Genomic DNA, 21,290 nt, shown 5'->3' with positions numbered 1-21,290 from the left:
CTTTCAGATGAGAGATTAAATTGAATTTCCACCTGCCGTCTTGGGACAACCTGAAAGACTTCATTACATTGTTTGGAGAAAAGCAGTAGAATTCTGTCAGTTTGCTGACCAATACTTCGACCAACATCAGCAAAGCAAATTATGTGGTTGTCTCTTTTCTGGTTACGGGACCTTGTGAGAAATGGCCACACTTCCCAAATTCTAATGGTTAACATGCTTATTAGCTCTAAAGTGCCATGGGTTGATGTGAAGGTTATTTCTTTTAACCACACAAGCAATTTTTTGGTTTAGTGTTTGTCCATTTTTACTACCGGCACAATATGCATCCTGGATTTAAAAAAGAACTTTCAGATTACTTGTAGTTTATGTATATTATGTGTTTACTGCAGGAATTCTCTCTTGCCTTTTACAGTTGTGTATTGGGTGCTAATTCAGCCTGTCATTATTCATTCTTGGATATGAATGTTGCTGGCAAGGCTAACATTTAATGCACATCCTAATTGCCTTTGAAAAGGAATGGCTGAGCCACTGCAATCTGCCTAGTGAAATATTCCCACAAGGCTGCTAGGTAAGATTTTGACCCAATTACAACCAGAGGCAGTGTTATATTTCCAAATAAGAATGATGTATGAGCAGTAGAATAATATGCCAGTGGTTGTATTCCCATGCGACTGCTGTCCTTGTCCTTGACAGTAGAGGTGATGGGTTTGGGAAATGTTGCCAATGTGTTGTAGTATGGACTTTCCTAAACTGTGCCCAAGGTTGTCTGCCATTTACAGTCTAATCAGGTAGTATAGTATGCTTTAGAATCCACAACATAGCATCAATAATCTAAACCAAATTTAATAAACATGGTAACTTAGTTGTATATGACAGATGCACTTGGGACCTGTATGTTATTCATACAGGAACTGTAGATCATTTGCACAATAATTTCAGGCAAAGGAATAGTGGAATCTGGAAGTGTGTGACTTTCCGCTGAATTTATGATTGTGTGTTTTGGAATGTTTATGAGCTGTAAGCATGGGCACCAATTTTCAAAAACAAAATAGTGAAGATAACAGAAATCTGTCAGGCAACATCTGTAGAGAGAAAAACAGAGTGGATGTTTTATAGGGCTTGATCTAAAATTATGACTGCTTTTCTCTCCACAGTTGCTGCAAAACCTGTTGAGTATTAACAGCTTTTTCTATCCATAATGTCTGAATTATTGGTTTATATGAATAGACTGTGGGCATAACCAGCAGGAGAATTAGCTCTTTGTCATTGTATATGTCTTTCTCTTCTCTCTACACCTATTTGTGGAATTGCATTCGCAAGCTTTCAAATTCAGGGCACTTGTGGCACCACTGACACAGAGAACCTGCTTCAGGTCAATGACCTTTCATCACACTGTTCATTATTTTGCTTTTGCAATATGGTAATCCTGACTGGGCCAGCTGAATTACATTGCCCCAAGAGAGCTGGTGACAATTCCATTTAGTATCATGTTTAAATATTCAGTAACCCCCATTACATGAATTATTGACATTTACCTTACTATGAATCACTTTCTTCTAAAAAAAACTCAAGAATAAGTCCAAACTGGTAGAAATCTTTACTTCATAAAGAAAACTCATGAAGTAACTAAAGCTCAGTAGAATTCTCTGACATCTGAGCAAAGCACTGATGCATCAAAGTTCAAGGAGACTAGCTGATATGTAGCAGTGCAAATATATATTCATATGAATTTTATGCTAATCTTCAATTTCTCCTTTCCAGCAAGTAATAAATTCAGTTTTTTTTTAACCTGTTAAAGTCTCTAAATTGTGTAGTTGACTGAAAATCTGATTTAATTCTACAGAAATTCTCAATTTCAGCAAAGTTAACACTTGGTCAGCTAATTTTGCCAGGGTCTAATTCCAGTAAATTTTAAAAAGGGTGAGGCCCACTCGTGGAAATTACTGTTAAACTTTTGAAAGGCAAATCGATGTTTTTAAAATCCTGAATGCGAACAGGGTTTTTTTGCTAGCAGATTTATGTGGCAATAACGAATGTTTGAGGGTGATTATAACTTCGCAATAGTATATTCAAATCTTTGGAATTAAACACTAACTGATTTATAATTCTTGAGTTTATAGTTTTGAAGTTTCTCAAGGAGGACATTGATTAAATAATGTGGTCAGGTTCACAATACAAAAATAATTATCAGAGCTTCTGAATTAAAATAAATACAAACTCTCCTTATTCATTGAGTAAAAGATGTGACCAAACAAGAAAGGGCATAAATAACTGGCTGAATTTGGCCTTTAATCGAAATCACAGCTCTAAATGGGGCCATTGGGCCCTTCAGTCATTTACTGCTGCTATAACTTGGGCCAGATCTAACTATTCTGATCAAAAAGCAAGCATACAGGTGTAGCTGTTATTGGAAAGGCTAATGGAAAGCTGGCTTTCATTTTAAGGGGGTTAGAGTTTAAAAGTAAGACAATCTTATTATAACTGGAAGGATTGCCTTATGAGGAAAGGCTGAACAAATTAGGTTCGTACACATTGGTGTTTGGAAGAGTGAGAGGTGATCTCATTGAAACATAAAATATTTTTTAGGGCCCTTGACAGGATAAATGCTGGGAGGATGCTTCCCCTGATGGGAGAGTCTGGGACCAGAGAGCATAGTGTCAACATAAGGGGATGCCCATTTAAGACTGAGATGAGGAAGAATTTCTTTTCTCAGAGGGTTGTGAGTCTTTAAGAATTCTTTGTCCCTGGAAACTGTTTTGACTGAATTGAATACTTTGAATGATTTTTGATCAGCATGGGAACCTAGGGTTATGGAAATAGATTTGGAAAGTGGAACGGAAATTGGATCATCTATGATCTTATTGAATGGTAGAACAGGCTCAAGGGGCCGTGACCATCTGTTCCTATTTCTAATGGCCTTATGGTCTTTCCTGCCCTTCCCCATATGTTTAATAACATATAACTGATTCATTTTGAAATTATGTTCTATTCAGACTTCTAATGTTTCTCATTTACTGCAAAGATACTGCATGATTCTCAAGCAATCAAAGAAGTGATAGCAAGCAAGGACCTGTCACAATGCAGAATGAAATCAAGAGGTTCAGATGAATTAGATATGTATCATATAAATGGAAATAATTAAAATATGATAAAATAATGATAAATTTCATAATGTTTTTCTAAGTAATAATGAATAATGAATGAATGAATAATACTTTAAATAAGTAATTATTTAAAGATGGTAAAAATATTTTGTGATCTAAATTGCAAGTTGACAGATGATGCATCAGTAGACATAGACCACTAGGTTTTAACCAAGGCATCATTTTTGCAGTGCTGCCCCTCTCACTCTCTGACAGGCTTACTCCCTCTATTCTGCATGCTGAGTACGGAAAGCAGGAAAGGGGAAGAATGCAGAGTTGAGTCAGCAGCTGTAGCACAGGAGGAGAGTGTGCAGAGGTGAAAAAACATGCATGGGCCCGGCATCAGCAGCCACCAGAAAGCTATATAAATGGTGGACTGCCTGAAGAGGTTTTGGCCTTGACATTGAGGGGTAGTCAGCAGGCCAGTGGGTCCTGCAGCTAGGGCTGGAACTGGCCAAGTGTTGGTCTGCATGTTCACCACCCCAGGTGGTGGTGAGGGGTGGGGGGATGACAAAGCAGCCCCACATTTTGGGCCATGCTGGCCCACTCTCACCCTGGTCCTTGTTGAATGCTGAGGAAAGACAACTGATTCTTAACAGGAGGCACAATACAATGGGGACAAAGTGTTTTTTGTTATTAAGTATAAAAGGTTTAAGCAGTTTCCCCCCCCACTCTCCCCACAAGCAAAAATGCATATTCGCTTTTGCAAACTACCCTAGTTGACAAAAAGTCAGTATTTTACCACAATTTTGTCATCTGAAATTTTTTGATAACCTTATTCAGAATTTGCCACTCATTAAATAGAGCTCTGATTAATTAAGGTATATCAGAAAACACTGGAAACACCCAGTGGGTCAAGCAGCATCTCAAGGATCTTCGATATGAAACTTTAACTCTGTTTCTATTTCCACAGTTGCTGCCTGACCTGCTGAGTACTTCCAGCATTTCTTTGTTTTTATTTCAGGTTTCCAGTGTCTGAAGTTTTATTGAATTTCATTGTATGTCAGTTTAGTTAACGGTTGTAGATACATCTCATGGTTCAAATTTCATTTATAGCTAAAATAAACTTCTATTTGATCTAGTCTTGGTAGTGAATAAACATCTCTGTGGTATATTTATTTGTACTTTAAGTATGACTTTGATGCAGTTCCACCTGATAATACAAGCCAATGGTAGCCCAACGCAAAATAGAAAAATAAGTTGATTACAAGACAGAAAAGTCCTTGGGCTTTAATCCCACAATTATCAGAACTCTGTTTTTAATTTAACATAAGTATTAGAAGAAGGAGTAGGCCCCTCATGCCTATTCAACTGTTCAAAAGATCATGTTTGATATTTTACCTCCATGCCATTTTCCCACACTAACTCCATATCCCTCGATATCCTTAATATCTATAACTCTATCTATCTGCTTCTAAATATAATCTGCCAAAATCCAAAAGTTTGTCAGAGCTTAAAGTATTGAGAGCAATAGAACCGGGAAGTGCTATTAAAGCTTTCTGGTGGATTTAGTCATGCACTTTAGTAAAAGGCAGCTGCAGCTTTATACTTGCAGATAGTACAGATTTTATACTCAGAAAGAGAAATGTTTACAAAACGAGCGTAAAGGAAATGGAAAAGAATTAGGACAGGGAGATGAAGGAAAGAATTTGAACAGGTATAACACCTTTCACAAATCCAGAGCATGAAAAGTGCTTGGAAGGCAATGAAATACTTTTGCATTTTACTCATTGATCCAGGGAATACAGTGACCAACCTGCACCCAGCAAGTTCTGACAAAAAGTAGTGGGATAAGTGACCAAGTAACCTCTTTTAGTGATGTTGAGCAGCAATACGTGAAGTACATGTGATCAGTGGTTGGTTAATGTCCCTGATGTTCAAATAGTGCCACAGGGTTTTCTGTGTACTCCAAAGAAAATTGTATTTTAACAACAAAGAGATAGCACTTCCAACATTTCAGCACTCCCTTAGGCCTACACTGAAGCTTTATTATGTGTCCATCTCTGGAGGGGTCTAAAACCTCTAATCGCTTGACTCTCAGGTGAGATTGATGGCACTCAGGGCTCTTAAGTGATGATATGTAAGGAATGACTTGAGAAACTCAAGATGTACAATCTAAAGAAAGAATTAGTAAGATACCTTATTAAAGTGTATAAAATATTAACCATTGTAGTTAGCATTAATCTGTATGTTAAAGTGACCTGGCCAGAGGGGACATCTGTTTTTAATAAATGAAAGGTAAATGTAAGAAGATACCACAAAGAAGTGCTGTTTCTAAACGGTGATTAATGCTCAGATTAACTCACCAGCCAAGGTGTATCGATAGAATTAGATTGCGGAAAGTCCAGTGGAAGGGGATTAAGTAGACGCATCTCTTCCTTGATAATTTGTGATGTCACCTAACTCTGCTTTAGAGAGATGACCACCATACAATTAGTTTCAGTTGTCCATTAACAAATGGCTGTTGACTTCCAAAGCACCACAGTAAGGCCAGAATCTTGAACTCTGCACTGTTACCATACAATGGCAGCTTCATTGCTAAATGTTGACAGAAATAAAATGGAAATGAGAGACAGGAAGAGTGCACATAAATAAGATTTTTAATACCTGAATAGAGAGAGATGTTAGGTATCAGTTGATACATGCAGGATTAGTTTTGGTTGGTTGGTTGGTTTTTGCAGTATCAGTGGCCAGGACCATGCACATGCACAGATCTTCCTTGGATTTCCACATTCGTAAATTAGCCATTGTGATTTAATTAATTGTACACTGAAAGTTGATTTATAGCAAACACAAAATGAAATTTTCCCCTTCTGAAGCAGTACATATATTAGCATTCTTTAAGCTTTTACATGTTTGACAGAAGCACATGTTCTGAACAGTAATGTAACTTTACACTTCACATTTTCTAAATGTTTTATTTTTTTTCTGTTTCAAGGATGGTCAAATTAATTAAAAAGTATTACCTTCTGCCACCTTTTTTTCATGACTAAAGTGATGAGGTCATCTATATTGAGTAGTGCCATTTGCTCAGAATTTAGGTAAAGTGTGGCTTCCCACCTGGTAACTAGGATTATTCTCACCAATTATGAAATGCTCTGTAATGTTATCCTTGGCCAGCATTATATTTTGCATACTCATTCTAGGAGAACAGCATTCTGATTTGAACTCCCTACTCTCTGTGTTTAATGATGCTTAAAAGATAAGAGGTCACTAATATCTTCCTGGGGACACATTAATACATAGGTTTCTTGTGTAGTGACTCCATGGATTATGAACCTGACAAAACATTTTCAGGGAGGGTTATTCCTAACTTCATGTAAAATTGATGTCTGCGTATGGTCTTTGCTCTTTCTCTAATTCTATCAGTGCCAGATGGTCCATTTCCAGGAGTGCTGGGTGTCTATTTCTGATTTACATGATAAGTGAAGAGCTGATTTTTTGGGATTCTGTCAGTTCTGCTTTCCTGCTTTTTGAAGCTGCTTGTTTTATTGATCTTTTATGTGAATGCAATGAGGGTGAGATGTAAAAGCCCAGTCATTTGAAATGCAGCCCTCTCACATAGTTTGTTTCAAGAATTATTTTCTTACTGTTTTCATAACTATTGCTATGTCCATCACTCTGAGTTGGCTGGTTGAAGAGTATTAACCAGTAGTATGATGGTTGTATTATTGTAATGCAGCAGCATGTTCTTCACAGATAAAATTGCAGTATTTACTTGTCACATACTTTGTGTTCATATTGTTAGCTCTATGACTAATAAGCTCATTTATGATGCAGAGCTAATTAGGAGAGAAAGTGGTTACACAGCAGAGCAACAAGGATGCATTGTGTGTCTGGAACATGCTCCCTCCTTGGACATTTCTTCCTGGTGCAAAATACTACCTCTCCAGCTTAGCCTTCAACCTTTTGTAGTCAATCCAATAAAGAATTGAAGAGAATCTCCTTACACAGAAACTCACCACCTCAGGGTGACTTAGTAGGTTCCATTAGAGCTGATTCATGTTAATAAGTGCCAGAAACATCAATATGAGAATTGATTGGGTGATGCCTCAGAACGCATGTGTACTCCATGTCTAAAAGAAACCACCTCTGAAAGAAATGTGTTAGCTTATATTTCCACCAACCATTTCCATAGAAGGCATCTTATTTAATTGTGCAAAGTGAATCTACTCTGATTTAGATTTGACTTTGCAAGCCTAGAATGTACAGCAGTATTTTTTGTACCAAGTAATAATATTGTAGTATGAGGTTGTTCATTATTGCACATGGGTTTGAGTTTATAATTTGTTTGGAATTTCATAAGGTTATTTGTCTCTCACTCCTTCTTAGATTAGTCAGAATGTTGAAACTATTATCACAAAATCTTTGTAGGATTCTACTGAGTCGTCAATTGAAAAAAACCTTTGCAATATTCCATCACTAATGGCATAGAATAAGGTGCTTCAGCTCAAAGCGTCAATGACAGTATTTATCCTCTGCCTCAACCACTGACTGTAATAGAGAGTTCCATATTCTCTCCACGTTGTGTACATAGTTTTCTCCTGAATTCCCCATTGAATTTGATGGTAACTGCCTTATATTGTGGCCCCTATTGCATTTGACTGCATGGAAACATTGTCATGACCTCTATTCTATCAGCCAACTTCAGCTTTCTTCTCTCTGGAGTTAAAACGCCTCATTCTTTCTAGCCTATCCTAGTAAGTATATCCTCTTGGATCTGCAGACATCTTTGTGAATCTTCTTTGCAGCTTTCCCAATGTCTTTTATCTTCATTTCTACAAAATGGGGATCAGAACTCTCCACTGTAGTTTGTCAGTCAGAATGTCTGTTGTGTATATCTTTTATTCAACAACCAGCAGCTACAAAATGATAGCTTGCCTTTTATCTGGTGGTGCCACTTTGGTGATCATTTTTCCTTCACTGCTCTGCTCTATCCAGTTTACTGGACCTATGTATTTAAATGTAGCATTTGCATCAAAAAGACTTGTGCCTGTCAATTAAATCTATTTGTAGGAGAAGGCACTGAGTTATAACTGCTTTTAAAAGTATGTGAAACAACAACAGCTCATTCTGGCATTGCCTTGCTTGTGACAACATTAGGAGAAACTGATCAGAAACCCAGCATAAACTATTTATAAAATTGTTTTCTAATTTTTGCTTTCTCTTTCAATTCATTGAGGCTTGTTGGGAACAAAGCATCCACCAGATTTGGCTAGACAGCATTTGAGAACAATTGAAGTGTGAAATGCTTGGATGCCTGCTGAGAGATATGATAATTTTCAATTGAAGTGAAAGATTGGCAGATGATTTTGTGTTGGTTTTGCTTTCAATTTTCTTTCTTTTAGTTATTGTAGAGATAATCCTCTATGAGATGACTACAGTGAAGTGATACAGGAGCAAAAATTGTAACAGAAATCAATAGTAGGATGCCATTAGAAAATGCTTCTGGGCTTTCATATACCATCTGAAGTGGAAACTCAAAGGTTTTCCTCAAACAGTGCATGTCTTTTGTTGGTCATTCAGCACAATTTACTTGGGTTGTAGTCCAAGACCCCACTGTCTTGTAGCTGCAACTTGTGTAAAACTGGGAAAAAGAGAATGAAACTAATCGATTCCATGAAAATCAACCATTAATTTACGTAAAGTCAACTAGATATGAAGTGCTGTGAGGAGACATGGTTTAGAGGAGTGCACAAACTTGGTGCCTTTAGAGGACAGTAGTCGTAAGGTTTTGTGACCGGTACCTCCGACATAGAGTTATCAAGCTTAAGGTGTTGGGAATTGTTAATGCAGTACTCAGACAACACTTAAAAATAGCTGCTACTCACTTTCTGCAAATTGAAATCTTTCATTTGAAATAAGATCATTATTTTTAGTGCTGAAGTTACCGTCAACTATAAAGGGAAAATATCCTTTAGTTACAGTTTAGTGAAATGGTGAAGTATTGGATTCATCCACACAACGATTGAAGGTAGAGAACTAATGACATATTTTATTTTTGTGCTGTTAACAATGTTTATTTTAAATTACAGTTACTAATAATATTACCATGATTATGTTGCTATCTCCTGGACAGTATGGAGCTATTTACTGAATTAAGAATGATTACAGGAGTACAGTGCTTTAAACAATACATTGCCAGGATGCTTTATATCAATAGTACATGGTACAGAGGAGAACCTCAGTATTAGCAGTATATTGTGCAGGGAGCTTATAAATTGAGCAATAAATTACAAAGTAAGTAGTGTATATAAAAACTGTTAATCTTACATTAGGCAGAAGCCCCTGTACAGGAGCTTAAAATATTATGCTGCACATACTCAATACTACGTGAGACAGAGAGTTCTATATACTCAACAGTGCAATAAATGGAGGGGTCTGTGCCCTCAATACTGCATAGGGAGTTCATGTACTGACCAGTATATACTATACAGTGCAACCTCTATAGTCTGTCTATAATGTACAGCTTTTATGAAAATTTTGCTTATATATTTGAAATCCTTTAGGTTAAAAGTTTTTTTTCAACTGAGGCGTTATCAAATACTCTGATAAATGCAGTTCATTGTTTGTGATGTCACTGCCCATGTCCTTGTCTTTCTTTGTCTCTCCCTTTTCATTGGCTGGTGCAAGGAGTTGAGGATGTTGTCCATTACTTCTATGATAAAGTGTGGTATGGTATAATGCAAAATAATCACTGCTGATTGCATGCTGCATGAATGGTACAACCATGCATGCATAAACTCGTGTGGTTACTGTTTGATGAAATGGCTGAATTCTGTGTGCTCATGTGTAACATACACCTGCATATATACAAGCTGAAATTCACCGTGGGCAACAATATGGCTCAGCAGGCCCAATATCATAACATTATATAATCTGGCCTTATTATTACTGTGAAAAATGGCACTGGATCAGTTTGAAGAAAAGCATCTGATATTGAAAATATTTTTTTTAAACAGTTGTACCCGCTAAGACACATTGCCTTGAATTAAGATAGTGTTAATGTCCACTCAGTTAAGGAGTATAAGGTGCAAATAGAATGCACTTATAATGATGACATCTAATTTCCTCAGCTGAGCTATATTGTGATTCACTGGCCTATATCCATTAGATTATTTTTTAAAGTATATAGATGATGAGATTGTATGTATTATTAAAAATGACTTTCTGTGGTTTGCTAATCCTTTTGAAATCTTCAACCCTATATCAGCAAGAAGTTCCACTGCAAAGGAAAGAGCACAAACAATAAATCTGTCAATTTCAAGAATCTAGCAGAGGGCTTAATGTAGTATTGCTGATTGTGAATCTGTGCCCTAAAAGATGCAGGCATCATTTCCCTCTTCAGCAACAAAATAGTGGGAAACAAGCCCCCACTAATAGGAAAAGCAGTAGGCTATAAATTTTATTGATTTCAGTGCAAATTTATTTTAGGAACGTTTCATAACAGGGTGCCCGTTGCTCCAGTAAACATGCAAAGTGTTTAAAGTGATTTAAAAAGAGCAAATCCTCTGTAGGGAATTCAAAAAGTTAGAAGGAAATCCTGGAATATTGAACCATAGAGTTACTATAAGGTCAGAAGACATTTTTGACAAGTCCTTTTCACTCCAAAACATGCCTCCCTTTAATCATGAATTTCTGTTTTATAAAGAATAGGCAGTTTGATGTTTTTGTATTTCTCATTGGAGGTGCCTTTAGTTGTTTGCATAGATGTCAATATAGGTTAGTATCAAATTGTTCTTCAATGTGTCTCACTTTCCAAGATAAAAATGCTGCTCATCAAACATGGTCACCACAATCACACAGGTGTCTTTCACTTGCCAACATATCAGAGTTCATTAAAAATTATTATAAATGTGAACATCTATATCTGAGGAGAACATGTATGCTTCCCCTAAGGGCAAAACAACTTAGACACATTACTGTTAAATAACTTATTTACTAAATAGCATGCTTAACAAGTGAGTTATTGATTTCCAACATCTACTCCCAATTCAGAAACATTCTGGTCTGACTATGTTTCCCATCCCTGTCATTGCACTATTAGAATTGCCCCTGTTAGAGAGGATTAGCTATAAGGAGAGGTTGGACAAACTTGAATTGTTTTCTCTGTGGCATCGGATGCTGAAGGACAACCTGATAGAAATATATAAAATTAAGAGATGCATGGGTAGGGTAGATAGTCACGAGTCTTTTTCCCAGGGTGGAAATGTCAAATACTGGAGGGCATAGATGAGAGGGAGAAGTTTAAAGGAGATTTTTGAGGCATGTTTTTTTTAATACAGAGAGTAGTAGGTGCCTGGAATGCACTGCCAGAGAAATAGTGGAAACAGATATGATAGCAATACTTAAGAAGCATTTAGACAGGCACATGAACAGGCAGGCAATGGAAGGATGTAGACCATGTGCAGGCAGATGGGATTAGTTTAAACTGGCATCATGGTTGGCACAGACATTGTGTTCCTGTGCTGTACTATATTGTTCTATTTATGAATTTGCAGTCCACTTCCTTAGCTACTCAATTGCCCTTCATTAAACCTTTAACCAATCCTCTTCATGATGTTTCCCACCGCCTCAACACACTGTTTCCTCTCTTGCCTCTTATTAATTTGGTTGTTTTGCTGAACAAATGTCATTCTGTTTATATTTTAATTTGGAGAATTGGTATCTAATACAAATAATGTGAACTTGTGAATTATGAATTAATATGAGATCTGCAGCATTTCTAGTTGCATTGGGGGTGAGAAGGTTTCAGGTGTTTTCCTCGCCTTTTTCCGCAAGGGATTGGGTAGGAAATAATGTAATCCAGACATGTAGAAATTAAAAGGTCTAGATGGTTCAAATACTTTCAAGTCCCTCTTCCCCTCCATACTGCATATTTAAATTCTAAACAGCTGTAGCCTTGAAACCAGGAATTGGACAACTTGAGGTATAATAAAATATGGCCTGAAAATTATTATTGACTTTCAACAGCTGAAAATCAGTGAGGTCTTAATCAGTAAGGCTTTAAACAAAATTCTACAGATTAGAATCTGAATTAAAAACCTAAGTGGTGGGAAAACCTTCAGAAACCCTTTTCAAAGGTCTAGCAACACCTGAGTCTGTCTATTCTTCTTCCAACTCTAATAAACCCACATATTTCCAACACATTCTGTTCTTTTAAATGTCAAAATTACCATCTAATTTTCCATTAACCTGGAGGCAAATGCACCAGTGAAATGTTACTTTAAAATGAAAAAAAAGAAAATAAGCTACCTTATTTCGTAACGTGACTAATGCAAAATTCCTTTCCAATAACAGGAATACATTTTCATTCTTTGAGTTAGCAAATTTAAGAAAGCTTTTTCAAATTGTAGAAACAAAATTGATGATCCCTGAGAATTGATAAAATATGCTTCTGATCGTTGGTCAGCATTTTGATTAGTGATATTGTCAGCACACTGGCAGAATGATATTAAAAGTATTCTGGAGGTATAATGTCCCTATTAAAGCACATTCAAGTAGTGTTAGATCATTTTTAATGCATTATCTCCAGTCTTCCCAAAAAAGCTGATAAAAGACAGACATCTGTTTGCTGAGTGGATTCATTTTCTCAATGCAAGAAGCTTCTTGCCATCGAGCAGTGGGGGCTCAACAGGCTGTTAATTTACTGGAACTGGTTTAGGATAGATGGAGTGCAGCTGTCTGTTGGTTTAATTTCAGCATGTAAATGGTAGTTTACATTGTCTCCTCTGTGATCCCACCCCAATATAGACCTTGTTAAAATTGTTCCCTGGCAGTTCATAGACTGGCAGCAGTGAACTTTGTTAGAAATAAAAAGCATATCTACAAATCAGAATGCTAGCTAATTAAACAGTTTCCCTATTTGTTTGCCTTAATAGCTAATTTTTATAGATATTGATTGACTGCAAGTGAACAGATCTTTGTGAAATCTTTATAGTAGAATGAAAAGTAACTAACACCATTCAGTGAAACAACAGGAACAGTGACAGTTACAATAAATTAGTGACAGCAATAAATTTCATCCTCCAATTTTTCAAGAGTCTGTTTCCATCAGATTTATTGCACCCAGGAAATACTGAAAAAAAAATTACATCACCTCTTCCCACTTCCATATACTATCTGTGCACAGCTGCTGGACACTGGACAGTTGGACAAGGACAGATTTTTGGAAGGGGAGGTGCAGTGGGATAGGGATGTAAAGGATATTGGTTTGAGTGAAATGGAATAAATTGCTTTTTTTTCTCAGCGGCAAGTTAAATCCTCTTTGATTTCAACCAGACAGTCAAATCTCTGCAAGTTAAAGAAAAATTGACTGAAATGTAAAATAAAGCCATCAGTACAATATACACAGAACACATCTGCTAACATTTCAGCTGTGTCCCTTTATGGTGGCTTCAATATGAGCAGGACGAAGTCATTTAAGAAACACTTAGGTCAGCACTTCAAGAACCGAGACTTGTCAGAGTTTGCTTCCAAAGTGAAAATGCCATAAACAGCAATCCTTTATATTTTACTCAATGTAGAAACTCTCAGAGGCCTTAATCTGGCATCTGCTGTGACTGCTGTTATTAAACCGTCTGCTTTATAAGTACCAAAGGCTTAAATTCCTACTGCTGATCATAGGAAATTACTTGGCAAGTGGAATATCCCAATAAACAATAAGATTTCGTATCACTTGCTCTGAGTATTATTGGTGTTTTGCATCATTTTTGGTGGACTAACTATCAACGAGTGTTTGTTTTTAGCGATTGTAACAACTTTAATTTCTGCATTTCTCCTGACATGAGCCAAATCTATCACAGTTTTACTAAATGAAGGAGAGTGAGGAGAAGAGAAAGCAGAGGAACAAATTCAGAGACAGCAGGTTGCATGGTTGAAGAGGGATTGGGAAACAGCGAAGTGGGGAGGAATCTGCAGGTGCAGTTCCAGAGCTATGATTTACAAAGTGGCTACAGAGGGAGTGGAGAACAAGATTCAACCCAACATCAGAGGTCTGAAAAGAGTGTGTAGTGTCATATAGCTGAAGGAAATGTCTGAGTTAGGGATTTAAAGAGAGGAGTAGTATCATTAAATCAATGCACAGTTTCTTTATTTCTTACATTTTTTTAATTGTCGAAACTTACACCATTGTATTAGGTAATTCATGCTGGCTGAAAAGGGGCCATCACTAATCCTCCCAACTCTTGTAGGTTACAGCATATCAAGTCCTCATCTAGTTACTTTTCAAATGCAACAAGGGCTTCTACCTCCACCATTTTTTCAGACATTGGGCATCAAATCCCCTCCATTGAATGAACAAAACAACTTCTCAACTACCCAAGCTTAAATCTTTTGTGTGTCTTATCCCATTAATCACTTGAACATTTATTGCATTATATGTGTGGTAGAAATTCAGATTGATGTGTAGAGTTTATTGCATAACCTTTAACAATACGACATTTGAAGTATGAGAAATATCTTTGGAATTTTCTGTAAACAAGTTGATTCTCCCATGGTAGTGGTATGGATATTTTCGAATGCAGTGCTCATATTTAACTTTACTCAACCTGTCACTGAAACATAGGTGACTACTCACTGGGGAGAAGTGAATAATAGAACAGTGTGGAATTAAACTGCATTAGGTCTGGGAGATGGTTCATCATATTCTTCTGAGTTAAAGGATTGCAGCAGTGTACCTTGCAGGAAATTAATGGAATTCATATGTATACATACTATTATAAATACTGGAGCATTTCTATCACCCAGTGGATGTCAGGCCAACAAACACAATCAAACAACCTGCAAACAGTTTTCTCCCGACTCTCCTTGACTTCAGCACAAGCTGAAATAATCAAACTAGAACTAGGCTACTGCCAAACTAGAAAAAACTCAAAACAATGATTTCATTTGGGCAAATTCCATACAGTGAACATCTGGGGAACAGTCTTAAAGGTCAGCAGATGAGTATCTTAAACTTGGATTACGAGTAACGCTGCCTGCTGCTGGAAACAGGTTGGCTTGTGTGGAATTTTGATGCTGCCCATTGATGGATGTCATCCTAACAAAGACCCACACTGGAAAATAATAAAGTCACTCCTTCATGATATGACCCATAGAAAATTAATTATTGTTGGTTTCCAAATTCACCTGGACCTAATAATTTACCTCTCCAATATCAATAAATCTGAAATTATTATCAACACCTGTTTTGATCACCACCAGCTTCAATCCTCATCTGTCCACTTATCATGACCTGAGCAATACTACTTAATATTGAGCCAGATTTAATAGTGATAGACCAATACCACACCCCAAACTCCAGTTACCATGAGCAGAACAACATGAGGTCTACCACTAAGTGAACACTTCTGCTCACTTTGGAAGAGCAGATCACATTACTTGGAAGTTTCTTCAAACTTTTCATCAGCTGTGAGCTTTGCAAATGTTTCTCGCATGTATTTGCATCATGAACACTTCAGCAGAACAAATGCTAGAATGATAGTTCTTTGATCACAGTATGAAACGAATGAGTGAGACCAGCAGCTAATAGATTGAAAATGTCTCCAAATTTCAACACAAGAAATATGATGCAAAATGTTTGATGCAGTAGGAAATTTTAATATGAACCTCATAATTTGATTTGCAGTTTGTGAACCATGTCAGAATGCAGCCCTGTGGCAGTCTGGCACAGAATCCTCTTCATTGTACTGGGGACGGCTATGCATCAGGCCAATAAATTCATTTATGTCAAGATACATTAATGGATTTGTTCAAACCTGAAATCATGCTTGTTACTTCTGATGTGAGAAAGGTGGCAGCCAATAATTGTCATGAAAGTAGTATTGTCACATATAGCAGGTGACCACATGATGAAATTGAATGAGTTAACCCAACTGATCATGGGGTATTCATAGGATGATATTGCCACAGGAGGAAACCATTTGGTCCATTGTGTCTTTGATTACTACTTGGACAGCTCTTCAATAGAGCTCTCTGTGTAACACATTCCCCTTTTCTCAGCATAGCCTTGTTTTTTTTTATCTTTCCAAGTACTTACTCAATTCCTTTTGAATATTTCTATTAAACCTGGTTCTATTGCTCTTTCAGGGAGTGTGTTCCAAATCAATACAGCTTGCTGAGTAAACTTTTTTCCTCCTGTTACCCGTAGACTTTTGCCAATTACCTTAACTCTGATATCCTTTAGATATTGACCATTGTGCCACTGGAAAGAGTTTCTTCATATGCTTTGAGACTCAGACCCTTTTTAGTTCTCAGATGGTGTGAATGAGATTTTCTCACTATTGTGGGGCAAATCACACTTGTTTCAATATTTGTTTAGGATCAGCAGTTAAGCAACACAAACCTTCAATGATAGAAAATACTTGCATGGAATTGCATCTAATACCAGTTCCCAGGGAGGAAGGAAGCATATTGAGAAAATGCTGGAGGTTAATCAGCTGTGGTCAGTTTTGGGAAGCTTCTGTAGGCAACGAGGCAAGGTAGTTTGGGGACAGTATCTAAGATCAATTCATAGGACTGATGAAGAAATTGAGATTCAGTGTGAGAATGAGAAGAATCTTAAGGCACTGACATAAGATGTGAACCTCAGCAGAGGCAATGTGCTTGAAATTTACTATGAAATCATTTATTATCACAGGTGACTTTATCAAATTACATTAAATTTGTGCACGTTCACACTTTGTGTAGTATTTTCATTGTAAATGTACCTCACTACATGAAGATGCAGGGAGTGGGGAGAGGTGATGTCCTGGAGGAGATAGGTTCTAAGAGGAAAGGGACTGTCTGTTTGTGCAGCAGCCATATCAGTGGAAGTCATTCCGTTTGTTCTGAATTAGTAGCTTTTGTGAACCTGGTAACGCCTAAAGAATGACTGTGATGCCTACTTTATTTGCATTGGTAGATAAAACAATAATTCTTGCTATTGAGTTGTACCTCCACTAGTGGTACTGTGATGCAGTGTGTTTGTGCCAATTAATTCTTTGTCCCAAATAGTTTAACACTGAGCTGTATAGGTGACAGTAGTTACACTTTATGCAGCACAGTACCTGGAGGACAGAAATTTGTATTGCCCACTTATGCTCTGGCTAGAGGTTGCAATTATAAGTATCCACACCTATTGTTTCTTGATTCTGCTTCAGCACTGGTGCCCCAGAAATTCTGTTTGAAGTCCTATAGTCTCTCCCTCCTGTGAAATCCTCCATACACCCCCATTCTAATGCAAATATGGAATTTTGCCAGGATAATCATTAGTTTACAACCAGTTTCCCTGGCCCAATAATAGAGGGGATACATACACAAGGTAGGCCCCTGCCAGCTCACTCTCAGGCCTTGTAGTTCCATCCCTAACATTTTCTTTTCCAAATGTTGGCCTGCTACCAGACACAGATGCCATTACAAAGAAACTTGTGTATGTTGAAGGGATATAGCATTCTCAGTATCTAATGATTGTGTGAGAAGGCATTCTTTGAAGATAGCAGGTATCTGATCTGCTCCCTCTTCCCTTTCTCAAGTTTATACATATCAGTGGAACTAGACTGATCTTGTTTCCATACACAACTATCCCCTTTATTTCAGCTAACAGCTGGATACTTTCTAGGAGACTCAAAAAGTTGACGTTAGTGTCAGACTTAAAGAAAAAGCATTTAATTGTGAAAGGAGAATGACAGTTCAGAAGATTGGACAAGATATTTTAAAAAATTAATATATTAATAAGAGGAAAAATTAGTACATGACAAAATGCACTAAAATGTAATAACGAATAGTAAGGGTTTCTGTAGACATAAAAAAGAGTTAACAAAGCGCATTGGTCCTTTAGAATATGTCTAAGGAATTAATACTGAAAAATAAGTAAATTGCAGATGAATTAAATAAAAAATTTTGCATTTTTCTTCAATGTAGAGAACATGAGTAACTTCTGAGAAATTGATATAAATCAGGATTTGGAAGGGAGGGAGGTATGGTTGGTGGGAGGTGATTGAAATCATTAGGGAAGAAGTACTGAGAAAATTGTTCGAACTCTTGCTGTTTAGTTCCCAGGCCCTGATGGACTTCATTCGAGGGTTTTAAAAGAAATGGCTAGTGAGATAATTAATGCATTGGTTTTAATTTTCCAAAATTCCCTTGGTTCAGGTATGGTTCTGGTAGATTAGAAAATAGCAAAGGCAACTCTATTATTCAAAAAAAGATGGAGACAGAAAACAGGTAACTACAGGCTAGAAAAAAAAAGGACAAACAAAGATAATCAGGCAAAGTCAACATGATTTTGTGAAAGAGATATCATGTTTGACCAATTTATTGAGGTTCTTTGAACTAACATGCTGTGGATAAAGGGGAACCAGTGAATGTACTATACTTAGGTTTCCAGAGGCATTTGATTAGGTATTTAAAGGTTATTGAGGAAAATAAAAGCTCATGCTGTATGAGAGACCATATTGGCATGGATAGAAGATTGGCTGGTTAACAAGACAGAGAGTAGGCATGAATGGGTCTCCTTACTGGTTGGAATATGTAACAAATGGTGTCCACGGGGAGCGCTGCTGGAGTCTCAACTTACAATAAATGACTTGGAAGAAGGTACCTAAGGTTTGGTTGCTAAATTTGCTAATGATGCAAAATAGATACGAAAATAAGTGAGGTTAAAAGAATAGGTTGAGTGGGCAAAAATCTGGCAAATAGATTACAATGTGAGTAAGTGTGAAAGTCTCCATTTTGACAGGAAAAGTAAAACAAAAGTATATTATCTACTTGGTAAGAGATTACAGAGTTTTGAGATGCAAAGAAATCTGGGTGTGCATGACGCAGAGAAGGGTAGTTTGCAGGTACAACAAGTAATTAGGAAAGCTAATAGAATGTTATGTTTTTTCGAATACAAAAGTAATGAGGAAATGCTTCAGTTATAAAGGGTGTTGGTGAGATTGCATCTGGAGTATTCTGTACCATATTGGTCGCTTTATTTATGGAAGTATGTAAATGTATTGGAGCAGTTCAGAGATTTATTAGACAACATCTGGAATGGTCAGAATTCCTTGAAGATAGGTTTGTATATGCTGGAGCCTTAGAAAAGTGAGTGGTGACTTGATTGAACCATGCAACATCATGATGAGTCTTGACAGGGTGAATGTTGAGAGGATGTTTTCTCATGAGAGAATTTAGATCTGGGGATCACTTTTGTAAATAAAAATCAGTTACTCATTTAATCAGGTGAGGTGCCCTTTTTTTTCTCTCAGACGGTCATGAGCCGTTGGAACTCTCTTCCTCAAAGGTGGTGAAAACAGAGCAGAGTCTTTGGATGTTTTTAAAGTCGAAGTAGACAGATTCTTAACAAGCAAGGGATCGGGGAAGGGTTACCTGATGAGCAAGGGTGGTGGGGGAAGCTTACTGGTGTAGATGGGATTGCGGAATTTAGGTTATAATCAGATGGATGGCACAGCAGGCTCGAGGGACCAAGTGGTTTACATCTGCTTCTAATTCATATGTTCACTGCAAACATGACAATGTGAAAGTGTTATATCTCCCTATTTGTTTGTACATTTTAAAATAAGCTTTTTGTTGCACATTGAATTAAAGAGTCACTACAGGATAGAAAGTTGGCATAATGGCAGAAAGTAGAGAGCGGTGGTAAATGGTTATTGGAGAACAGTGTTCTCCAGGAGTCATTGCTAGGATGACTGCTTTTTTGATATATATTGTTCGAGATGTGGTTTTAGAGATGCAGGGTTTCAACCCAAAACATTGACAATTCCTATCCCACAAAGCATTTCTCTACCAGGAACCAGCATAAACAGGCTAGGCTGAATAGCCTCCTTTTATGCTGTAACAATTCTATGACTGTATAATCAATCAATACAAAAGCAGAATGATTTTTAGGTCTTGGGTAGCCCTAGCTCATTGGTTATTTTGGTCATTTACAAACCAAGCAAGGCTTCAAAATTCACTTGCAAATACAAACAAGTTAAACAGCAAAAATGCAATGAAATGCAAGACCTGACTCTAACACATTAAAAATAAACTTGAACCAAAAGTGGCAATTATTGAAATTACACAGGAACCTGTCAGCTAACCTATAAAGGGAAAAGGAAGAATAACAATCAATTTTCAGCCTCCCTATGTTCAAACCAAGCCTTCAATCAAAGAAGATTACTCTGCAGTTGTATAACTGCTGCACAGCAGATAATACCTGCTAAAGGGGCTATGTAAGTTGCTTGTTTGACTAAAATTGCAATATAACCAATCACATTTGGTTTCATTGAGTAGCAAAGAAAGACTTGCCAAGTATGGGCTGAAAGATTGCCAGAATTATTAGCATCTACTATTAAACTAGTCTTAAACAGGAATCAGTCCTCTTTTATGACCATTATATGACATGGTAGAATTACGGGGGTCTTTTCTATTGCTGCGGCACTCTGAACCAGTGCTGTCTTCCAGTCTGCCCATGTGTAATTATTATGAATTGTTTACGTGCAAATGCCAAGATGATCAGATATTAATGGCCTGGAAATTCAAATGAATTTACACATAACAAATGTGTTGTAACCTAAGGTTTTAATTTAAGTGTCAAAGGTAGCAAAAAAAAATAGAGGGATGGACATTTTTTTGACCATGGGTTTGTCAACCTGGAGCTGTGAATTTCCAAGCACCTGCTAATCAGCAAATTCCCTTAATGAGAGAAATTAGCCTCTAATTGATCCTAGAGAATATGCTCATTTATACCAATTAGATTTTGTGGCCTTTAAATGGCAGTCTAATTAAGCACATTGCATTAACAGCAGGGTAGCACGTATGCACTGTGTGTCTTAGAAATCTTGGAATTATATAAAATTGTTTGACTTGTCATGAGCAATGCCACAGAAGATTGTTGAGTGTTACTGGCAAGGCTCGCAATTATATTGCTCCTCTGTTTGCCCTAAAGAAATGGCAGTGTCCCTTAATTTTGATATAACAGAAGGGTTTGAAAGGCCAGTTCAAAGTATGCTGAATGTGAGATTGCAGACCAGAATGATGGATAGTGGTGAACTAGTGACACTATGGGTCACTTTTACTGATAATGGCCTTTACATTTCTAGATTTTTTTAAAATGCAAATTCCTGAGTTCCTCTGGTGGGAATTGAACTCTCTATCTCTGGATTACTAGTCCACTAGCAGAAA

General features: G+C 37.1%; 1 protein-coding gene across 5 annotated transcripts in view; it reads left to right on the top strand.

The window, feature by feature from the left end:
* Nucleotides 1-21,290, top strand: part of LOC127584733 (serine-rich coiled-coil domain-containing protein 2-like) — a 532,360-nt gene that overhangs the window by 505,549 nt on the left and 5,521 nt on the right. Inside the window, exon 12 of one of the 5 annotated variants that reach the window (XM_052041645.1) lies at nt 9,777-9,816. The exons of the other annotated variants lie outside the window; for them this stretch is intronic. Within the exon in view, the coding sequence (XP_051897605.1) occupies nt 9,777-9,816 (40 nt within the window). The remainder of the gene's footprint in view (nt 1-9,776; nt 9,817-21,290) is intronic. 5 annotated transcript variants of the gene reach the window in all.

Source organism: Pristis pectinata, chromosome 30 (assembly GCF_009764475.1).
Source record: "Pristis pectinata isolate sPriPec2 chromosome 30, sPriPec2.1.pri, whole genome shotgun sequence".
Classification (NCBI taxonomy): Eukaryota; Metazoa; Chordata; class Chondrichthyes; order Rhinopristiformes; family Pristidae; genus Pristis; species Pristis pectinata.
Note: the sequence above shows the minus strand (reverse complement) of the source record. Positions and strands in the feature narration are given on the sequence as shown.